Source organism: Trachypithecus francoisi, unplaced genomic scaffold (genome assembly GCF_009764315.1).
Source record: "Trachypithecus francoisi isolate TF-2019V2 unplaced genomic scaffold, Tfra_2.0 Lachesis_group0, whole genome shotgun sequence".
Classification (NCBI taxonomy): domain Eukaryota; kingdom Metazoa; phylum Chordata; class Mammalia; order Primates; family Cercopithecidae; genus Trachypithecus; species Trachypithecus francoisi.
The window spans coordinates 39445815-39470062 of record NW_022681453.1 but is presented as its reverse complement, the minus strand read 5'-3'; the positions used below and the strand labels follow the sequence as shown (position 1 = coordinate 39470062).

The 24248-nt window shown below is 38.7% G+C and overlaps 1 protein-coding gene across 19 annotated transcripts in view; it reads left to right on the top strand.

Annotated features, from left to right (window-relative positions):
- FOXP1 (forkhead box P1) overlaps nucleotides 1-24248 on the top strand; it is a 639577-nt gene that overhangs the window by 563450 nt on the left and 51879 nt on the right. For all 19 annotated transcript variants that reach the window (XM_033210432.1, XM_033210433.1, XM_033210442.1 and 16 more), the window contains one exon: nucleotides 14838-14942. In XM_033210432.1, the coding sequence (XP_033066323.1) occupies nucleotides 14838-14942 (105 nt within the window). The remainder of the gene's footprint in view (nucleotides 1-14837; nucleotides 14943-24248) is intronic.

Sequence of the window (24248 nt, the reverse complement as noted above, 5' to 3'; positions counted from 1 at the left end):
GCAGTAGAAGGGAAATAGAACAAACAAATCATTTACACAAGAAAAGAACTGTTAAGTTCTGGAAACAGAAAAAGTAGGAAAGGGGCTAAGTATAATTTGTGGGGCTGAGGTTACTGTTGGGGTAAGTTGGTCTGGCAAAGTCTGTAGGTGACCCTGGAACAAACGTGAATAAGAAAGGGAAGACCCCCTCCAATCTAAGGGCACATCAGAAGCAAAGGCCCCGAGGCAGAGGCAGACATACAAGATATTTGGCTGCGTTATGGACCATACTGGTTTCATGTTAGGCCACTGTGTTGTTTGGTGGTGTTTAGCCTCCTATTAGAACCCAACATGATTATCACAAAGTAGGTGTTTAATAAAATCTGCTGAATTAAAGGTAGAGAAGAGTTTAACCCAGTTAACCCGGTTAACCCAGTCCAAAGACTGGACTGAAGAATGTAGGCTGCTGTACTTAAGTTACTTGAGCTTGGTGTGCCTCAGTTTCCCACCCCTGAATCGGGTATGCTGCCAGCCCTTACCTCATCTTAGATCAAATTGTGAATATTAAATGAGTTAATATATGTTTTAGTTGCTGGGCACATAGTGGGTGCTCAATAAATACTATTGTTAATTATTATTAAAGCTACGTATTGATTCATACCACATGTATTGAGCATTTATTGTATACTAACACTGTAGATTCTGGGAATTAAAAGTTGACCACAACGTAGTTCTTCCCCTTCAGGAGCTCATGGCTAATCAGAGAAACAAATATAGAAACAGACACTTGAAAGTCATCATATTATTAATAACTATGGTGATAGAAGTATATACAAAACGTAACACAGGGCATGACTTGTTAAAACTGGGCCAGGCGTGGTAGCTGATGCCTGCAATCCCAGCACTTTGAGAGGCCCAGGCGGGTGGATCACTTGAGGCCAGGAGTTTGAGACCAGCCTGGCCAATATAGTGAGACCCTGTCTCTACAAAAAATAGAAAAATTAACTGAGCATGATGGTGCATGCCTATAATCCCAGCTACTCAGGAGGCTGAGGCACGAGAATCACTTGAACTCGGGAGGTAGAGGTTGCAGTGAGCCGAGATCACACCTCTGGACTCCAGCCAGGGCGACAGAGCAAGACTCTGTCTCTAAAAAATAAAAAATAAAAACGAACACTAGTGGAACATCATAGTGTGTGTATGTCCCCCTACATCTGCCTCACATGAGATTTTCTAACACAATGAACTCTGTAAAGGAAAAGTTTTATCTCTCTTGTCCATTGCGACATCCCCACCATCCAGCACAGCCAGCCTGGCGTACAGTAGGCACTAAATTTCATTGCAGAGACTACATGAAATGTTCAGTAGAAAGTGAACTAATGCGATGTCTATACTTGCCACTCTTTGGCCACAGGTGCTGTAAGACAGGGGGCCCTAATCCCCAGTTCACAGACTGATACTGGTCTATGGTCTGTTAGGAATTAGGTCACATGGCAGGAGGGGAGGCAGGTGAGCGAGTGTAATTCCATCTGTATTTACAGCCACTCCCCGTCGCTCACATTACCACCTGAGCTTCACCTCCTATCAGATCAGTGAGGCATTATATTCTCACAGGAGCATGAACCCTGTTGGGAACCGCACACGCAAGGAATCTAGGTTGCATGCTCCTTATGAGAATCTAGTGCCTGATGATCTGTCATTGTCTGCCATCACCCCGCCATGGGACTGTCTGTAGTTGTAGGAAAATAAGCCCAGGGCTCCCAACTGATTCTACGTTAAGATGAGTTGTAATATTATTTCATTATATATTACAGTGTAACAATAATAGAAACAAATGCACGATAAATATTATGTGCTTGAATCATCCCACAACCATTCTCTGCCCCCCGGTTCCTGGAAAAATTGTCTTCCGTGAAACCAGTCCCTGGTGCCAAAAAGATTGGGGAGCACTGCTATAGAAGAACCTGGTTAGCTGTTGTCAATACCTGTAGATACTCCAAACCATGAGAAAATTTAAGTTTCTGCTACGAGTACATCTCAATCTTTAGCTTGCCTCAGAATCCCCCTGGAGGAATGGCTAAAGTACAGGCTACTGGGCTCCACCCTTAGTGTTTCTGATTCAGTAAATTGGGGTGGGGCCCCCACATTTGCATTTTTTACACAAGTTCCCTAGGACCGGACTCTGAGAACCACTGCCCTACAACATCCCCACCTGGTATCCTTATGGTGTGACATTCTACTAAAGTTCAAAGTGATGGATAAGTAATCTGGATTACCATTACTTAGGAAAATTCAGGTTTCAGTGCCAAGACTCAACATTTCAGAGAGAAAAATTCTCAAGACTGTGGCCGAATACAAGCTATTTTATGGAGCAAAATTTAAAAGAAAAAAAAATTTTTTTTTCTTTCAATTTTGGCTGTAATTTCATTTGTAAGGGCTCTGGTTTTGTCTTCCTAGATTTTTTTGTGTGTGCTTCAGTTCTTTGCTCTCACTTTATTCCTTTCATCACCTGAGCTCCTACTGATACGTTAAGGCCCAGATCAGATGTTACAGTACTTTTGTGTTCCAGCCATCTGTTCAGTTATCGCTGTCTCCCCAACTGGAGAATTGGGCAGAACTCTTTCCGAGAACGAGAACTTACTTCTAGTTGTAGTCAATGCCAGTGAGCACCAAACTTGATTTTTTACCCTATCAGTATAAAAATGTTGAATATGTACCCCTACTAAGTGTATGTATTAATTATATACATGTTTCTAATATATAGTACTGTCGTTATAAAAATTAGTGGCTAAGAGGGTGAGAAATGTGTGTCTACATTTCCAAGTTCTAATACTAATAGATGTATACAGAAATCTTAATATTATGACTCATGTGTGTAATATCATATCTTAAATATATGACGTAGGTGATATGCATCCCAGTTTTGGAGACTGATCTAAGAACCCAACATGATTATCACAAAGTAATTGTTTAATAAAATCTGCTGAATTAAAGGTAGAGAAGAGAAGATGTTAATGAGGCATCTTATACTATAGAGAAATGAATGTAATTACATAAAGTAGGGAGTAATTCTAAGGAAACACACAAGCAAGTACCTGATAGTTTGGAGCCATTTTGTATCTTTAGCTCACTTTCCCTTCATCTCCTGCTTTCTGGTCTGGCCCTTGTATATGGTCCTTCTACTTTTGAAGTATGATGTAACTCTTAGAAATCTTTTGCTGACTCCCATAGAGTACTAGGGAGGGAAACAAAATAAGAATTAATTTTGAAACTTTGTTTATGGTCTTTGGTTTTTTGGGGTGTCATTAGTTCCTCTAACGTATGGACAAGGTTCCACATAGACCTTGTGACTCACCAGTGCAAACACACTTGCGTTGACATAATGAGAATGCCTGCCTAATGGTGTTAATAACTTTTGGATTAGTGATCCCTATGTCTGTATTGACACAGTTGCTCACACCACTTTTTGGAAAGCATTCTGTTTTCTTAACGAGATCCCAGTGTTAATACTGCCAGTGGTAAACTCTTAGTTACAAACTCAGAATCGCCCTTACTGGTGTCAGAAACAAAAGCTGGACTGCTGCCTCTTCTTGCTCTTTTCCTTTATTTATTCCTTCACTCATCACCTTGCAAATACAGGCATTTTGTGCTTGTCATCACCTGCTCTGTTTGCGATTGCATTGTGATCCAAACACACCAACCAGCCTCAGATACTACAGCTCTGATTCTCTGCTCCATTCTCCTGCTATGCCACATACATGCTCCTGGCATCTGGGAATCAAGATGGCACATTTTGCCCAGTGTGGCTGGAAAGTGGGGAGGTAGGGGAGATTGGTGCCATGGTTAGTGATGAGAATAACTGCCAGACTTAACTACCTTTCGTGGCACCTAGCCTCAGGTTCTTACCATTGGTAAAGCAGCCAATTGCTAGTCACATAGATAGCTTACAAATAAGATGTCCTTAAATCTGGAGGAAGAAGCTCTAGTCCTAAAAGCATCAGACACACTACACTGTGCTGTTGGGTGGGGCCTTTGTGGGTCTTTGACCCATACGTCCGGAATGACCCTGAGGCTCTGCCATCCCCTGTGAACATTCAAATTAAAGTACGTCTTCAGAGACTTGCTACTGAGTCAGCGTCAACCTGCGAAGTTAACCCAGCTAGGGGCTGGATCCTCAAGGACTACTTTATGAGCTTTTGCTTTTCCAAACTTGAGTCATTTGAATACACGCCCCGTTGTCGTGAGGTTTCCCCTATCTGCTTATGTGATTATTTGTATTATTTTCTTTAAATCAAGTCATTTCTTAAATAAAATGAGCCTTATTCTAAGAAATGACACCTGTGAAATCAGAAGTTGGAGACGCTAGATAATATTTTGGTCCATTACAAATGAAGATACATCTCAGATCTTCAAAGTATGCCTTCTTGCTCCATTTGACATTGTGTGGACTCCGTTGCGTGTGTGCATATCATGAGTCGGGATGTTTTGATAGGTTTTTCTCATTTTTCAGAGGGAAGGGACCTTGACTGAATATGGTACTGTGCCAAGCGCATGGAAACCCTGCCTTCCTGGTATACCCTGATTTCTGATTTCCTAGGAAAAGTCAAGACTGTCACTTAACCTTCCTAAAAAGTTGATTCGTGACTCTGCTTTTCCTCACATACATCCTCAGGGATATGAACCGGGCTTAGAAGATGCTTAAAGCAGACCTAGAGTTTGGGGACTGTGAAGTTTTGAGATGCTGTCAAACTCATTGATTCAGCAGTTTACTCTGGGATATTCCTGATCAGTGTAATATCCGGTAAACATTAATCACTGACCATATCACCCAAAAGATCTGTGCTGATGTAAAATTGTTGTTTGTTAAACAGAAACAGAAGGTGACCTTTTCCCTGTGCTAACTTCCTTCAGCCTTACCTGTTATGTTTAAAAAACAAAAAAGAAATACAGCCTTGCATTAATTTTTAAATAACTTTGAGCCAGCAAACATTTCTGTGAATTTACAACTATTACTTGGTGAGGTTGCCCAGTGCCACCCCCTTGCTTATTTATCTATATCCGTCCACCTTGCTTTTCAACCCACACTTTATAAAGAAGGCACCCTTGTGACTGTTTCTTTAAGCATAGACATTTTTAGATCAGATACAGAGCAGGGAACACCCAAGATCCTTAGTACTCAAGTTATGGTCCATGGACCAGCAACTCTGGGGGCTTTTTCCACATGCGTAGTCGTGCCCCACCCCACCACCCAGAACCACCAAATTGGATTTATATCTGTAGTAAAGTTCAAGAAGCACTACTCTAGGAATAGCAATGGGAAAGGAAGGTTGTATGCCCTTTTCTCCAGACACAGTTCTTACAGTCTCTTCGGGCCCAGTCAACATTCTTGGAGTCATTCTCCTGCCATTCTCAATTTTTGGCTTATCTGCATATACTTATTACTACTATCTACTTAATATTGTTCATAAGTTGTCTCGTTTAAATGGGTTGTGTAAAAAGTAACTACTGAGAAATCAGGTTTCTGATGTCCTCATAAAAGCTTTTTCCAACGCAGATGACTATAAGTTCAGAACTATGAAAGTGAGGGTATACCATGCAAACCCACCCAGCACGCCACTGGTGGACCGTGCCCTGAGAACCACTATAGAAAAATAACTCTCTATTTCTCCCAGCATAATTTGCAAATCAAGAAAGAAGGGGGGAACAGAAACCAACTCTGGACATAAATGGTTAATAGCTTGCATTTCAGATGTAAAGTTAGTTAAGGTAGCCCTCACATCTCGGAGCACAATATTGAGAGCAGATAATAACAATAATCTCCATCATTGTTTAAAAGCACAAATCTGGCACTTAATAGACTAATTCACAGTCACTCCAATTGCAAGTTTTACTCATGAATATCGTATCACAAGGGAATGTGAAATCCTCTAATTAAACATGATTTGAAAAGCAGCAGAAAATTGAGATGATGAGCGTTCTGGGGAAGAAGAGTCAAGGATTCCCTGCGTGAGAGAGAAAGAGAGAGAAGCATGTGTGTTTGTTACAGTTTGTAGAGAACTCCATCCTTACTCATTCTAGGGTAGGCCCTTTAATAGGCTTTAATAAAACACCCTTCTCTTTGTGGGAGGATTACAGGACCCATTGTCAACTTACTTTTGGAAAACTGATTAATACACATGTAGGGTGGTGTTTTTCTGCAGTGAGTGAGAAGTGAAAATTAAGGCAGTGTGCTAGAAATGCAGTGTCTAAGTTGTCTCCCAACTCTTCGGTGTGAAATAAGAAGCCCATCTGCTTCTCAAAGTGTTTTCAGTGACAGTTGAAGGAGAAAGGTCATTTTTACAAAGCTGCCAGGGAAACGCATGCGGCGCTTGCATCGTCGCTTCTCCTTTTCCCACGTCTCATCTGCTCTTCTTCGGGCAGATGTAAGACCTTTTCCCCCTGTAGCTATAGTATGGAACGTGAAGAAACTCTACCTGTTGTTCTGTTTTCTGCAAGAGACTGTGATTGGACTTCAGCTGATTTTGAGGGGCTATACAATAGTGTGAAAAACGCCAGAAGAATAAACTGTAAAGTGGAAAATAGTACTAAGTATTTAAGGAATCATGTCTTTGAGATTGTGAATCTACATTGTTCTTAGAAGAGGTCGTTGCGATCCAGGTTCAAGTCCTGCTTGTCTAGTTTGGTATCATTTTATGTGACTGAGCATGTTTCATTCACGTTAATGATCAAATATTTCACAAATATTTGATAACAATTAGTTTTTGTAAATTTAATAATTTCAAATCAGAAGTCCGATTATATTTTCAGATATAGCCTCATCACTAGAATGTTCTCAGATCAAATTCATATTCCCATCTTCAAACCTAAGAAGTAAGTGATATGGTTCAGTACAATCTCATTGAAAGTAAGACATGATAACAAAGTCACAGGCAGGGAAATGTGATAAGAACTAAAAAGTGAAGAGAGAAAAGAGAAAGTAGGATCATTTTGTATAAGCTGTCATTGAAGAATCAGCAAATAAATGTAAAAGCTTTAAAATAGTAGTGGCTTCCATTGATACATGCCATTGTAGCTTAAGTGTAACTTAGGACGCTCCTTATTAGTGATAGGGCTAAAACTGTTTATGAAGAGAACAGCTTTCTAGAAACCCAAGGTGTCTGATTTAATGTAATGTTTCGGCTGGGAATAAGCAGTCTCTTACTGTTCAGACAAAAATCACAGGCTGGGATGGACCTGGAAAAGGAGGATTCTGTGGCTTACAGTGTTGTTAGGTTGACATAGAGATAGACCTGGGACCAAATAATTTGGAAGGATAACAGACAGAGAGACATAGAAGTCTTTTGTCAACAAAATGGCCTTTCTGATGAGTATGCTCGGTGCCTGTCTCAGGCTCAGAGTTCCATAAATGTTGGCTAAATGGATGAAAGTCCTAAATGGTGGGAATGAAGAAGGTGGCCAGTGGGGAAGGGAGGGAGGCAGAACAGCTTTTAAGTCAAAGGAGGTGGGAAAGGGGTGTATAGTGCTTTTTGGTTTGTGTATTTGCATTTGGTTAGGGATAAGTGAGAGGGGAATAGCAAGCAGCCCCCCGCTCCACAGCCGTGATGAAGACACCAATGCTCCTTCCTGAACAGCTTCATTCACTCCTTTAACAGATATCCATTCAGCACCTACTCCTTATTCATCTTGTCAGTACCAGGATGTGCCATTGGTGCCTATTCCCTGTGCCATCTGCATATCCTTGGTGGAAGTTTGGTGGAGGTTTTACCACTGGGAGGAGCTCTTGTGTGATTCTCTTCAGTTTTCAAACGAGAGAACTGGAGGGCAGAGCAGTGAAAGGACTTGCAGGATTCCTGGTTACAAGCAGAGCTGTCATGACAAATGAGGCCTCCCGACACTGTGCTCCCAACCCTTCCTATAGAGAAATAGCGCTGGCCCTCAGGAAAAGGAACAGTTATACTCCGTTTACATGTTAAGCAGAGAAAGCCACGTAGCACATTCTGCAGAGGTTTTTCAGTACACAAAGGATCAACAGGATCTGGGAAACAAAGTTTCCCCTAGGCATTTATTCTTCAAAAAGTTCGGCTGCTATGGTTTTATTTTTATTAAAAATCTATCTCTCCTGCTACCCGTCAAACCTCAAAAGTTATTTTATAGCTTAATGTAATTTTGAAAGTTGTTATATAATTTTAACTATAAATTCTTTTGAAAACATGAGCAGTATGTTGGGGAAAAAGAAATCTAAGAAAAGTGAAATTTAAAAAATGCCAACGCCTACATTTACGTTCATTTCGACAAAAGTATCAAACCATTCATTGGGGGTAGAGTAGTATTTTCATCAAACGGTGCTGGGACAACATTTAAAAAAATGAAGTTGGACCCCTGACTCATATCATATGCAAAAATTAACTTAGACCACAGGCTTAAATGTGAAAGCTAGAGCTATAAAGTTCTGGGAAGCAAACCTAGAGGTAAATCTTTGTTGCCTTGCATTAGGCAATGGTTTCCGAGATGTAACACCAAAAACAGAAGGAACCAAACAAAAATATATATAAATTGGACCTCATCAGAATTCAAAATGTTTGTGCTTTAAAGCACACCGTAAAAAAAGTGAAAAGACAACCCACAAAACAGGAGTAAATATTTGCAAAAAGACAGCCCAATTAAAAAATAGGCCAAGGCTCTGAATAGACATTTTTCTATAGAAGATACACACGTGGCAGTAAGCACATGAGGATATGTGCAGCCTCATTAATCATTGGGGAAATTCAATCAAAAGCACAATAAGGTACCATTTCCTAGCTGTGAGGATGGCTGGAATAAAGATACACAACAAGTATTTGCAAGGACATGGAGAAATTAGAACCCTCACACAGCACTGGTGAGAATATAAAGTGCTTTGGAAAGTGGTCTGAAAGTTCTTGCAGATGTCAACCGTAGAGTTACTATAGAACCCAACAATTCAACTTCTAGGTAGATAGCCCCTAAAATTGAAAACAGATGCTTAGAGTACATGTACGTCCACGTTCATACCAGCAATACTCACAATAGCCAAAATGTGAAAATAACCCAAATGTTCATCAACAGATGAATGGATAAATGTGCTATGTATGTACAATGGAATACTGTTCAGTTACAAAAGGAAATAAAGTACTAGTAAATGCTACAGTGTAAACGAATGAACCTCCAAGGATTATGGGAAATGAAAGAAGCAAGGCAAAAAAGAACATATACTGTATGATTCCCTTGATGTGAAATGTCCAAAATAGATACACCTCTAGAGACAGAAAGATTAGTGATTGGCGGGGGCTGGGAGTTGGGAGGAAGTGGGGAATGACTGCTAATGGGTACAGGATTTCTTTTGAGGGATGATAAAAATGTTCCAAAAGTAACTGGTGATGATGGTTATACAACTCCGTGAATATTGAATTATGCACTTTAAATGAGTGAATTGTATGATATGTAAACTGTAACTCAGTAAAACTTGAAAAATGTATTTCCACAATTTTGAGTGAGTGGAGAACAACCAACGTAGTCTTCTATAATTTAATTTATCAAATACCATGCCAGTGAAATAAAATACAGTTTATAATCTGGGCAGGATTTCCTTTTTTTGGTGTTTGTGGGGAAGCATAAACCCTAATGGGCACAGATACGTGTAGCCTTTTGCTACAGATAAATCGGAAATTTGGAGAGGAGGAAAACAAATTTGGAAAGAGGCAGATTTGGAAAAGGGAAGAAAAATTAAGGGGAAACATAAAAGACAGACATGAGAACTTGGGTCAGTGCACAGGAAAAGCTGGGAATCTGCCTTCAGGTGAAGGGAAAACTGGCATTTCAGTTGGCAGGAAATGACTTGGCAGATAGCAAGGTCACTCTTCGCTTCATCTCCTTCAGAAATTCTTCCCTCTTAGTTACCACAGGGGAAATTAGCTTCCAGGACTAACAGTGTAAGGATCACTAAAGACTGCGGACAGCAGAATTGAGACGTTGTCCTTATTTAGCAGGTGGATTTAATAATTCCAGTTTGAAGCTTTGGTTAAGTAGTGACCTTAGGAATGTAACCATGAAATGTCATAAGGAACCATAACCATTATATAAAATGGTCTCAAAAACTAAGGTCAGTGTTGAAGTGAAGACCTTGGGTGGTATACTTTGATGCAGAAAAAAATAAATAGAAGAAAATATCCTACTTAACTGTCATTGAAAATGACACCCTTATATCCTACTGAATATATACTGGATTTGGTATCATATAACGTCAGAAATTATTACATATTTATATGTAATTATACTTTTCATGCAAGTTGGTTCTTTCTAATCTGAAATGCTATCACTATTTTTGTGTTAAAATTATATTTAATTTTTACATATCAAGGATTATCAAGAAAAATTTAAATTAACTGGCTTTTCTCAAATGCATACTATCTGTGTTTTATATATTCAGAATAAAATTAAATAATAGAAAGTGTCATAACGATAGTTTCTCATGTAGCTTTGCATAATTCTGGTCTTTACCTACAAGACTTTTTTTAAAAAGGCAAACACCAGTTGAGTGTATATCCACACAGAAATGAAATAGAACAATATATTTACTGTCTGTTCATTCATAAATCCACCTAACGTTTATCAAGCCCATGTTTGTTTGTTTTGTTTTGTTTTTTGTTTTGTTTTTTTTGGGGATACCGTGTCTTGCTCTGTCATCTGTCACCCAGGCTGGAGTGCAGTGGTATGATCGGGCTCACTGCAACCTCTGCCTTCCAGGTTCAAGTGATTCTCCTGTCTCAGCCTCCTGTGTAGCTGGGATTACAGGTGCCCACCACCACACCTGACTAATTTTTGTATTTTTTAGTAGAGATGGGGTTTCACCATGTTAGCCAGGCAGGTCTCAAACTCCTGACCTTAAATGATCCACACACTTCAGCCTCCCAAAGTGCTGGAATTACAGGCGTGAGCCACCGCGTCTGGCCTCAAACCCATGTTCTGTTGGAGGTACTAAGTATGTGGAGCTGAAAAAGTGATCCCTGCCCCTAGGAATATTCAACCTGGGAGTTTGTAGTAAAATACACCTTATTAAACAATTGGCCCTAAAGTTTTACAAGTCTCATTTTGGCAAACATGTTTAAGTCTTTTAAAAACAAAACCTACCTATTTTCATCACTGACCCTGGCAGCTTTTCAGAAATGATACTTTACACATTGGTGAGTTTACCCTTGAATAATTTACTTAAATGATTAGGCTCACTGCTTTATTTTACCATCAGATGCCCAGATCATCCTTTTCCCACCATGTTTCATCCTGCAAATGTAGCTCTAAATTAATTCAAGATAGAAACATTATTTTCCTCATTTTTATTTCCCTTCTTGTCTTTTTTGGCACGACCCAAAAGGCAGCAAGAATATAAATGCTTGTTCCACTTTTTTGAGAAAACAGAAAAGCTCCCATTCAGAGGGGCAGCTGGTGTTGTCCAATGATGCTTCATACAGAATGACTGCAAAGCTAAAAGCGAGACCCAGTCACACGTGCAGCGGGTGTGTGGTATTCACTGTGCCACTGTTAGAGCACACGGCAGACTGGAAATCAAGTCCTGCATAGCACTTGATTCTTTTCCTACTGCATACATATATGCAAACACACACATGTGTGCAAAAAAATTAATAATTGCACAGCAACAGTTCCTACAATGTGCAAAATTAAAACTTCAAAAGATATAAAAAGTATGGTGAAAACTGAGTTTCCCTGCTACTCCTGACTCCCTGTACCCCTCCCCAGAGGCAACAGTTGTTCCAGTTTCTTAGGTATCTTTCCAAAAAGATGCTAACAAGTCACCTCTGCCAGCTTGTTCTCTCTCCTTCCAAAACCAAACACTTTGTGTCAGACAATTGTGTATTTAAAAGTGTCCAGTTTTATGTTAAATATGAAAAGCAAATGACAATAGTGTGTACCGTATGTTTCCATTTTCTAAAATAATAACGTGTTAGAAGAGAAATGCAGTGTAAACCAGAATGGCAAATGATGCCTAGGTTGGTGTGTGGGGGTGCACTTCCTTCAGGAGCCACTGCAGTTTAATATGTGAACCTGTAAAAACAAGAACATGTAATCTTTTCATAATAAAGACATTTTTTAACAAGAGACAGATTCACAAGCGGTCTTCTGAATGTGTAAATGTACCCGTGTGTGAAGAGTATGAGTTTCTTTAGACTTCGGTTACAACTGGTTGCCTTCTAAGGCCCTAGTGAGTTGTTACCTGCCCTTTGAAGTAGTGATAACAAGTTGAACTAAAAGTAAATTCTTAGACGTGAATAGTTTTTTTTCAGATCTTGGATCCTTCACAAGTAAGTTAACTAAAAACAGGATGGGGAACAGCAAACATCGTGTTAAATTCTACACATTTTATTTCAAGTCCAAAACCCTGCTAGTGAATGCATATTATTATTTTCTCTTGTATTATTATTTTCAGAACACCCCCAGCTTAACCCAGGAAGCACAGCCGTTTAACCATTTACAGTTCTAACTAGTAATATTGATTTTTCATCCTAACTAGTTCAGGCTCCTCGTTTCCAAATAGAAACAAAATCACACAAAATATGTATACTGGCGAAGAATGTACTCGGCATGTAGCATTTTTCAAGAGCAACTTGATAGAATATTCAGTGTTAAATTTTGGTACTCATTAATTGAGTGATTCTATTTCTCTGAATATATATATCTTCTGGTAGCAGTCAGTTGTGATACACTGGGATGTTTAGGCTGGTAAATTTTATTTCTAACATTATTTACAAATATAACAAACATGAAGAGGAACTCAATGTCCAAAATAGAGGAATGGTTAAAATTTGGCATATAATTAGAGTTAAGATGGCATGCAATGGACTGTTACCCATCAGTAAATAAGATTTTTGAAGATGAGTTGAAAACGTGAGAAAGTATTTACACAATTATGTTAAATGTAAAAGAATGATATAAATATTCATGCCTTACCTTATCAAGTGTGTGTGTACTTGAAGGTAGTTTTTTTTCTTTTCAGGATTTTCAAGTTTTCTACAACAAAAATATTTTACTCTTTTAAGTTACAAGAATAATCTCAAAATTGCTAAAGAAAATAATTATTAAAGTTGGGATATTTTTCTCTTCTTTTTAAGCTATGGATTAAAAGTTTTCTTTTTAAATGATTTTCTTCCCCCTTAGAATATCTGAGAATTCTACTACTGTTGAAGTATTCTTTCATTTGTAATACTGTTAATAAATTTTTAAAATTCTTTTTTCATTCTATCTATTTTATTCATTCACAGATCTGAAGATGGACACAAATAGGTAGTAATTCTTTCCTTGAGTCCAATGCAGTTTTATTCTCTTAACTGCTTAGGGAATATCCTTTTATTGTGTTTGGCTTTATAAATCTCACTATAGCTACTTGAGTTCCCTTGCTGTCTTCCTTTCTTGTATGAGGGGCACCTTTCTGTATTTTTATAAGTTATTTTTCTACCTTTTAAAAAATTTTTCTTTTTTGTTTTTTGTTTTTTGTTTTTTTAATTCTAAGACCTGTTTTCTGTGTTAGGACAAAATAGCTTGTTATTATCTTTAAATTGTATTAGATTTCCAGCAAAATTATTCAAAAGTCATAGGGAGATGTAATTATCTTTGATCAGATGTAGTTCTGTGTGTCTGTGTGTTTACTTTCGAGGCTCCTTGGTTTGTGTTCATGATACACTTACTGTGGGTTGTCTAAGTCAGGGACAAGTGGCGTTTGTGTACATCTGCTCTATGAATGTAAATTGATAAAATACATGAATATACATCCTGATGGCAATATGAAATGAAATACAGGCCTCTTGTGTGTGTGTGCGCACGCGTGTGTGTGCTTGTGTAATCATCATTCACTGTGCGTGAGGTTCAAAGTCAGGCAGAGACAGTCGAGTAAGTTGCAAAATAGCCCTTCCCGGGAAGGGAATGCACTTGAGTACGAAGCAGAACTCTCAATGTTAGTTTTACATTTCTATCTGATGGAATTTAAGGTTATGGAAACAACTGTAAAAATAATTTGTCTGAAAGAAGTCTGGATGCAGAAATATAATAGAGAAAATATTTGAGAATATGGTTCATCAGCGAGTGCAACAGATACTGTTCCCCGAGCACCACATGGTGCGGATCAAAGCATCCCATGACTTGGATCCGTGTGGCCAGATCATTACGTATTGATTGGAACCCCACTGGAGGATTAACCCCTTCGTGTTCATGCCGAATTTTCTCTCACTCTTGGCGTTAGGAATTTTAGGAATATAATCTTCTTGCCATTATTAGCTTTAAAAAAAAAGTAATCATCTGCTTGGATACATTTGTCTTGCTAAATTATTTTGGTATTATTCTAAATTATTTAATTGTACTCTGCTAGATAAAATTAACTTGGGAAAAAATATGGGATTATATGAAAGCAGTTTCTGGGGGAAGGGAAGGGAAAGGAAGAAAATGGGTGATATTCCTTGTAGATATAGCAAGAGAATCTCAAAATCAAGTACAGATTTTATCATTTTCATTATGTAGATTAAAAAAGTTCTAGCTTTTTAAAGACTCCTTCGCAGTCTGAGTAAAGAGCTTTGCATCTAACAAAAGCCTGTCAAACACTTTTTCGTACATAGATGTACAATTCTAACATTTGACTAAATACATTTAGGTACAATTTAATTCTTGCTTTTAGCAAACAATGCAGAATTAATTAGTCAATTACACGGGATGGGGGAAATCACAGATTTGTCTTGTCCACATTTGGCCATGTGGGCTCCTCCTGCCTTTTTTATCCTCGTCTGGTGGAATGGTTCTTGGCAGCAAATTCATTCTCTGGTCTTCTGTGTGTTTTCTTTCAGTTTGTCCCATGAGGAGCACCCCCATAGCCATCCTCTCTATGGACATGGTGTATGCAAGTGGCCAGGCTGTGAAGCAGTGTGCGAAGATTTCCAATCATTTCTAAAGTAAGAAAGATTTTATTTTGTTTTCTTCTTTTACACAGCCAACACCTCCCACTGTTCATGCTTTGCTCATAAAATGCCTTTTTGATGGAGAGTTTCACTTCAACCCTTTGAGAGTGGACTCTAAATCACAAGGTCTGGTGCACTGTCATAGGAATAGTTACAAAATCTATTGAGGGTTGTACTACAATGGGAAAAAGACTTACATCCAAAGGCATAAGTCTCAGAGCCTGTATTTACCCATTTTTCAGAGTGACAGGGATTTAAAAAGAAAAAAATGATCCCAGTATTAAACTTGCAGTTATTTAGTGCTTACTTTTATCATGCCCTTACATATTAAATCAGTGACGTATGCACTATACATAAAAAATATATATTTTTTTGTTGTTGTTGGAGGTGTCATCTTTTTTTTATATTGTACTTTAAGTTCTAGGGTACATTTGCACAACATGCAGGTTTGTTACATGTGTATACATGTGCCATGTTGGTGTGCTGCACCCATTAACTCGCGATTTACATTACGTATATCTCCTAATGCTATCCCTCCCCCCTCCCCCTCCCCACAACAGGCCCCAGTGTGTGATGTTCCCCTTCCTGTGTCCAAGTGTTCTCATTGTTCAATTCCCACCTATGAATGAGAACATGCGGTGTTTGGTTTTCTGTCCTTGCTATAGTTTGCTCAGAATGATGGTTTCCAGCTTCATCCGTGTCCCTACAAAGGATGTGAACTCATCCTTGTTTATGGGTGCATAGTATTCCATGTTGTATATGTGCCACATTTTCTTAATCCAGTCTATCATTGATGGACATTTGGGTTGGTTCCAAGTCTTTGCTATTGTGAATAGTGCCGCAGTAAACACGTGTGCATGTGTGTCTTTATGGCAGCATGGTTTATAAACCTTTGGGTATATACCCAGTAATGGGATGGCTGGGTCAAATGGTATTTCCAGTTATAGATCCTTGAGGAATCGCTACACTGTCGTCCACAATGGTTGAACTAGTTTACAGTCCCACCAGCAGTGTAAAAGTGTTCCTATTTCTCCACATCCTCTCCGGCACCTGTTGTTTCCTGACTTTTTAATGATCACCATTCTAACTGGTGTGAGATGGTATCTCATTGTGGTTTTGATTTGCATTTCTCTGATGACCAATGATGATGAGTAGTTTTTCATGTGTCTGTTGGCTGCATAAATGTCTTCTTTTGAGAAGTGTCTGTTCTTATCCTTCACCCACTTTTTGATTGGGTTGTTTGATTTTTTTCTTGTGGATTTAAGTTCTTTGTAGATTCTAGGTATTAGTCCTTTGTCAGATGGGCAGATTGTAAAAATTTTCTCTCATTCTGTAGGTTGCCTGTTCACTCTGATGGTAGTTTCTTTTGCTGTGCAGAAGCTCTTTAGTTTAATTAGATCCCATTTGTCAATTTTGGCTTTTGTTACTGTTGCTTTTGGTGTTTTAGACATGAAGTCCTTGCCCATGCCTGTGACCTGAATGGTATTGCCTAGGTTTTCTTCTAGGGTTTTTGTGGTTTTAGGTCTAACATTTAAGTCTTTAATCCATCTTGAATTAATTTTTGTATAAGGTGTAAGGAAGGGATCCAGTTTCAGCTTTCTACATATGGCTAGCCAGTTTTCCCAGCACCATTTATTAAATAGGGAATCCTTTCCCCATTTCTTGTTTTTGTCAGGTTTGTCAAAGATCTGATGGTTGTAGATGTGTGGTATTATTTCTGAGGGCTCTGTTCTGTTTCATTGGTCTATATCTCTGTTTTGGTACCAGTACCATGCTTTTTTGGTTACTGTAGCCTTGTAGTATAGTTTCAAGTCAGGTAGCATGATGCCTCCGGCTTTGTTCTTTTTGCTTAGGAATGTCTTGGCAATGCACACTCTTTTTTGGTTCCATATGAACTTTAAAGTAGTTTTTTCCAATTCTGTGAAGAAAGTCACTGGTAGCTTGCTGGGGATGGCATTGAATCTATAAATTACCTTGGGTAGTATGGCCATTTTCATGATATTAATTCTTCTTATCCATGAGCATGGAATGTTCTTCCATTTGTTTATGTCCTCTTTTATTCCGTTGAGCAGTGGTTTGCATTTCCCTTGAAGAGATCCTTCACATCCCTTGTAAGTTGGATTCCTAGTATTTTATTCACTTTGAAGCAATTGCATGTGCACTATATTTTTATAAAATTGGTGACAATTACTGGCCAATTGCAGCTTGGTGATTGGACCCATTCTTTATTATATAAATGTAGACAGTGGATGCCGAGGAAAGCTAACAATTTGATTCTTAACTTCCTATATTGATACTGACTTCTGTTCGGGTTCTTGTCCTTATACGGAGAATGGAGTAACTTTAATGTCTACTGTTAAGTATGACTAAAACCTGAGTTGGCCCATTTGAAGCTGTAACACCTATAAAGCATCGCTATAAGGAAATACATTAATCTCATAGCTGAAGTGAAATGCTTCTATGCTATTCCTTACCTGTGTTACCTTGTCAGTGAAAAAAAAAATTTAGACCAAACTGCCCTGCATTTTTGTATCATATAAATATATTCATAATATCATTGAATCATTAACCTATGAATTCAATATGTTACATATTATAGACATGTAATCACACATATGCACATGTATACCTATAACTTATACACATGTATAACTATAACATATGCCCATGTGTACATCTGGATGTGTGATGATTTACAAATTGGGTGTTGGAGACCATCTCCTTCTAGCTTTTCTCTCTCATTCAAGCCCCAGGGAAACAGAGGTGAGCTGATTTATGTGCAAGTCTCCAGTTTTGTGTGGTCTTTATATTGTTAGAACAGTCTCTGTATCTATCTTCATGAACCTGGATACAAATATTGTAATAAAGCCATCCTTAGAGAGATATCTAGTGTTACCTGCAAGCAGTTTTGGTGAATATACATTTTTGGTTAATGAATGGAAGCCTGTGAATCTGTTTCATAGCTTACTTGCCTCAGTATTACACTCTGAAAGCAGTATGTGGTCATTGAAAACTTAAGTACTTAGAAATATTTTAAAAGAGATGTCCGAAATTGCTTCTAAATATGAACAATCAAGATCAGCAATGCTTTATTTTAAATTAAGCAGCAACCCTTTACAATTATTATTATTCAGATTAGTGATAGTGGGCTTTGTTTTGTTTAGAAATCACTCACTATAGAATCTTAGTTTTGTTCTTTCCTGATCAGTTGCCTAATCATATTTATATAATGAGAGAAAAAGAATTTGGCAGAGCCACTTTTAAATTCTGATTTTTTCTTGTACACCAGTGCTAGGTTTGATAAATATCTTGGTGCCGATTTCTTCCACCCATAGAATGGCTAATAAACATCTATAAATATGATTTATTGTTATAAAGTCTCTAGAACTCTAAAATTGCTATCCATAAGCTCAGGAACATATATCAGTTTTAGAGTCAGAAAGGGAAATGACAGTTTCTAGACCCATTTTAAACATTTTGTTAATGGCTAAAATATTCCTACCCTAAAAAATCCTCAAATCATAGGTTCGTTTATTATGTGAGCTGACAATTAGGTTATATTTGTTAGGAGATCATCCCAAAAAGGAGAGAGAATAATTTTAGTATTAAAGAAAATAAAGATCATTAGAATTGGGGCCTAGATTCAATTCCTATAAAAAAGCCCATTTCTCTTCTAAAGGTATTAGGAGTCTGGCACCTGTATAGGAAACCACCTATCAATTATTTACTGTGGTTTTGCACATGACACGACATGTTCTCAGTTCCTGTTTGCTCAGTGGAATTGGAATGCCCACTATCAACCTGCAACTGTTGCTTGGTTACTTCCTGGTACTTACTTATTGACTTATATTTGTAAGATGACTTTTGTTTGTAAGTTACAGAAACCCAACTTTAATTGGCTTAAGTGAAAAAAATAAATAAGTGAGGGATGATAATTGGCCCCTATTGCTAGGAGGTCCACTGGTACAGCTGGCTTCAAGCATGGCTAGATCCTGGTTTAACCAAGGCTTTTGGAGTATTGATTGTCCATTAGCTCTGTTTTTCTGTGTTGCCTTCATTTGGGGGCTGTTTCCAAGTGGAACTGAAGAGGACAGGTTTATCAGTCCCAGAGTGTGTCTCTTCCCCTGTAGCACCAGACAAAGCCCTAGGGAGACTGTCATTGGCCCAGATTGAGTCATGTGTTCTAGCTCTGAGCCAATCACAATGACATCCCCAGGGTTGCATTACATGCTGCCTCCAGAACAGAGGGAGATGTTCACCCCACGTGAACCTCATGGAGGCTAGGTATGAGAGTGTTGGATCAAGAATGTAAAAATGAATATTGTAAAGTAGCAAAGGGAGAGCAAATGCTGAGTAAGAAGAAACTCCCCTAGATGCTTTCCTGAGTTACACGCTGACTGGTTGTATGTAACAAATTCAGGATTTCAACATGATTTTAACTCTTTCCTCTACAACATGATTTTAACTCTTGGAAATTCAGAGTTGTCTTCAGGTATCAGGATCTTGCCTGGTGCAGTGGAAAATAAGTTAGTCTTTTTGTAGATTCACGTCTCCCACTTCTCTGTTCAGTCTAAAGGGAAATCAAATTGGCTTTGATGAAACCAACTTTGTTTTCCATTGAACCGAACTGAAAGAAGCTAGCAAACTTCTGTGGTTCAAATAAAAACCACCTGGCTTCTTTGAATGATGTCACTGGGGGGGGGGGGGGCATCATTTTCATCAGAGAGTAATGCATCAAGTACTTTGCTCAGATTGCTGGATTCATAGATCCTGAAAGCATCTTCAGTTGCTTCAGTGGACCAAAAGTTTTCTAGTCTACGCTTCTCTTCAGTTGTCCCTCTCTTTTTAGAAGGGATTTCTTATGGTTTAGGCAAGTTGATAGCAGTGTTGCTTGAATTCTCCTTGGTATTCTTACTTAATAAAGGTAGCATTGCTTTGACCTCGATTTAAGTGTTACTTCATAGATTTTTTTTTCTTTTTTACCTACTTTCTATTCCCTTGATTTTCCACTCCTCTAGTAATAGTTTATAATTAAATAGTGCTGAACCTTAAAACAGTCATAGTGCTGAAATGTTTCACATATATTAACTCATTTAATCCTCACAAACAGCATATGCTAGTATTGTAGTAGTATTCCCAGCATACAGTTAAGGAAACTAAAGCCCAGAGAGGTTAAGTGACTTACCCAAGGTCACACACTAATAAGAGGTGGAGCCAAGGTCCAAATCCAGGCAGTCTGGCTTCAGAAGACTTATTCTTTTTTTTTTTTTTTTTTTTTTTTTTTTTTTTTTTTTTTTTGAGACAGAGTCTCGCTCTGTCGCCCGGGCTGGAGTGCAGTGGCCGGATCTCATCTCACTGCAAGCTCCGCCTCCCGGGTTTACCGCCATTCTCCTGCCTCAGCCTCCCGAGTAGCTGGGACTACAGGCGCCCGCCATCTCGCCCGGCTAGTTTTTTGTATTTTTTTTAGTAGAGACGAGGTTTCACAGTGTTAGCCAGGATGGTCTCGATCTCCTGACCTCGTGATCCGCCCGCCTCGGCCTCCCAAAGTGCTGGGGTTACAGGCTTGAGCCACCGCGCCCGGCCCAGAAGACTTATTCTTAACTGCTGCATTATATAGCCTGGTTAGAGGCAGCACTTTTTATTGACAGTTTGCTTTCTACTTGGCAATGGATGTAAAGAAAGTTTTGGAGAAAGGCTGACTGGGTAGTGAAGACACTATTAATATGTTCTTTGAACTAGCCACATGTCATCTGAGCCTCAGTATCAGCACATGTGATTTGGGATGTTAACCACTTTTTAGGGGTGTTAGAATTAAAAGGTACACCAGGCAAGACACGAGTGGCTTGCCCCTGCAATCCCAATGCATTGGGAAGCTAAAGTGGGAGGATTTTTTGAGGCCAAGAGTGTGAGACCAGCCTGGTCAACATAGCAAGACCCTGTCTCTGCCAAAAAAAAAAATCAGCTGGGTGCCGTGGCATGTGCCCATAGTCTTAGCTACTTGGGAAGCTAAGGTGGGAGGCTCACTTCAGCCCAGAAGTTTGAGGCCGCAGTGAGCTATGCTCATGCCACTGTACTGCGGCCTGGGTAACAAAGCAAAACCTTGTCTCTAAAAATTAAATGAATGAATGAGTAAATAAAAGGTACATCATATAAACTGCCTAGCCCATACTGGGCACTCTTTAAAAGCATTAGAACCTCTTAACCTACTTAGATACATTTATATTTCAAGGATGGGTAATTTTAAATATCCAAAAATTTCCGACCTTCTACCTAGGAAGAGGAGTTGTGACTATACGAAGCGTTGATATATCAGAAGAAATTGTTCTGTAATAGAATGTTTTAATCAGAGACCTCTGGTAAAAAGTCCCACACAGAGGGGACAGCATGGCACATTTTTTCCATAAAGGGGCAGGCAGTAAATATTTTCAGCATTGCAGTCTATACAGTCTCTGTCACAGCAGCTCGACTCAGCTCTGCCATTGCGGTACAAAAGCAGCCGTTGACCATGCATAAGGAGCAAGGAACGAGTATGACTGTGTCCCTTGGACCACGGTGTGCTCTGTAGCATTTTTGGTTTCACCAACATGTTTTTTAGCTGAGGAATGCATTTGTGGCCCCGGACATAGCTATCCAGGGTTATGTTAGCTTGGATTCACAGAACCCTCAAGTTAGTCATATTTAGGGGGAGGTATCCATGTGAGTCATGCCCCATGATTTCATTGACCAGCCATGGTTTTTATACTTCCTCGATCTTGGGTTCTTCCACCCAGTTTTTAGGGTTCAGACTCAGGGAGAGGAAGTGATTTTGCCAGGTAACAGCTTTCTGGTCTTCTGCAGCTCCAGATTAATAAGCCGTAACTGTTACAGAGGCCAAGCTTGGTTCTTCAGGATAAAAATCCCATCTGTCAATACTGTGCCACTGTTAACAGAGAGAGGGGTTCATAAAAAAGAGAGGTGGCAGGGGGCACTCACGGGTCTAAAACTGAAGCATATTTTTTCCCTCCTGAGGAAGAAATATCCTAAGTGTTGGTAAATCAGAACCAGAGATTTGACAGTTTTCTGTGATCATTCTGCAGTGTTTGTTCCCAAGGTGAGGTATACCACAGGGCCCTTGATTTCAAAGATAAATACTGTACAAATAACCATCCTGTTGTCTTTCCCTCACCGCCAACAGAGGGATGCTTTATCAGAATCAGCAGATACCCAGTCTATTGTACACATTTAATTCCCTGTTTCTTCTGAAAACAACTTGCAGTTTTGGCGTTGTTTTTTTTTTAATCTATCAACCATGAGTTATCATGTGACTGTTGCATTTGTTAGCGCTAACTGATAGCAGCAGGTGCTCGTGCTAACTCTAATGAAATCGTCCAGCCCCGCATTGCTTGGAATCCTCCGGTAACAGAAAAACAAAAACAAGTCCCATATCATCCAGAGAGGTGAAGCTCATCAGCGTTCTTCCATCCTCTCCCCACTTGAGTCCTTTTTTTTTTTTCTTCTTTTCAAACCAGGTGAAAGACACAATCTTTACCAGTAAAAACGTGGATCTGTAATTCTTCCCTTTCCTACCCCTCCCTTTTTTTAATGCTCATATAATGCATTCACAAAATGAGGAGAAGATTTGAAGGTTAAACCCTGACCACATTTCCCTGCTTTTAACTTAGAATGTAAAATCAGACGCAGGCCCATAGTTTCACAAACACCAGGTACTCTTATGTGCTTGTGGGAAAATGTTCCCATTTCCCCTAGTTTTTCTTTGAGGTGGCCACTTGTATAACATCTACTAAAAGTATCCTTTGTATCCTTGCTTAGTATCCTATTTGAAAAGAATTTTTTTCTTTTGGTGATTTCTCACGAAGAAAAACTCCATGCAAAACAAAACAAAAATTCCCTTGCTTGTTCGTCAGATGTATGTAATTTCTGAAAGCCAAAATAAACTGTCTATGTGCTCTAATGGAAGACAGAGAAATGTTGAAGAAGATGCTCAGAGATGGAACTTTGACCCTTTCCAAAAGGTCGAAAGCTGTAGACAGTAGAGGACATTTCATTGGTAATTTGCTTTTTAAAATTTTTTTTCTGTGAATTTTACTTTTCAAAACTGTGAAGAGTTTTATGTGAAAGAAACTACTAAGTGTGCTCTGTAATGTTTTCACAAGTGTTTTTATCATGGTAACATCTTGTTTACTTTAGTTCCCTGCCTAAAACTACTTGGAACATGTTAAGAAAACATTTCAAGAAAGCCTCGACAAAGAGGCTTTTGTTTAACAGCCACCATGAGGCAGCATGGATCACAAAGGTGTTAACTTTCAGCCCCTTAAGCACTTCCACATGAAATTCCAGCAACTATGTTTGTGGTTTTGGAAAAACAAAGTGTATGTTAAAGAAACCAGGTATATGCTAATACATGTCGAAGGAGGCCGGATATCATAAATTGTTTCAAACCCATTTGTGGCTCTCAGCTTGCACGCCTGAATGTTCTGCAGTGAAATTACCTCTAGTTAGTGCAGGAGACTTCAGCCATGTAGAGGGAATAGCTGTCTATAATTGTGGATGTATGCAAATCAAATTCCAGCCTCACAATTTAAATCTCAAGGAGATGAGGATGAAAATTTTCCCCATCAGATCTGAGGTGACAAGTCTTTGAGTATTGCAAAATGAGCTGTATATTTTTATGAATTTGACTTTTCTACTTATCATGCATTTTTTATTGGTTTTAGAAAAATAAAAATAGGGTGTTACCAAAAACAATTTTTTTCCCTTTCAATGTGTCTTTTTTAACCTTTCTGACATTGCTCAGGAGTTCAAGACCTTTCTTCGTACTCGAAGAGGTCAAAGTGGCCTAAATACCACAGTGCCCTCTAGTGATATATAGAATATTAGATAGAAAAGTTTAGACAAGTTTGCCAAAGATAACAGGCCCAGTGCCACCACTTTGCTCAAAAGGAAGCAAATAACATTTGAACGCATTTTTTTTTCAACAAACAGATTTTAGTTAGAAATGCAAATTAAATTTAAATTTTTCTTGTCGGCTTTGAAAACATTGGAAAATTTTTTGAATGTCTACTTATGCAATTAATTCTACATATAACTGCATATATGCATGCGGTACATCTATATCACTGTAGATGCATTGTTGAGTGTTCTTATATTTTAAGAGCCATTGGTTAGCTTAGGTATTTCTTGTGATCATTTCCGGCATGTAATTAGAAGGCATTACTTAAAAGACAGGGATCATCTTTGCTCCGTACTTTTATTGACACTGTCTACCATATTATGGCCATGTCTAAATGGTAAAATTTATTG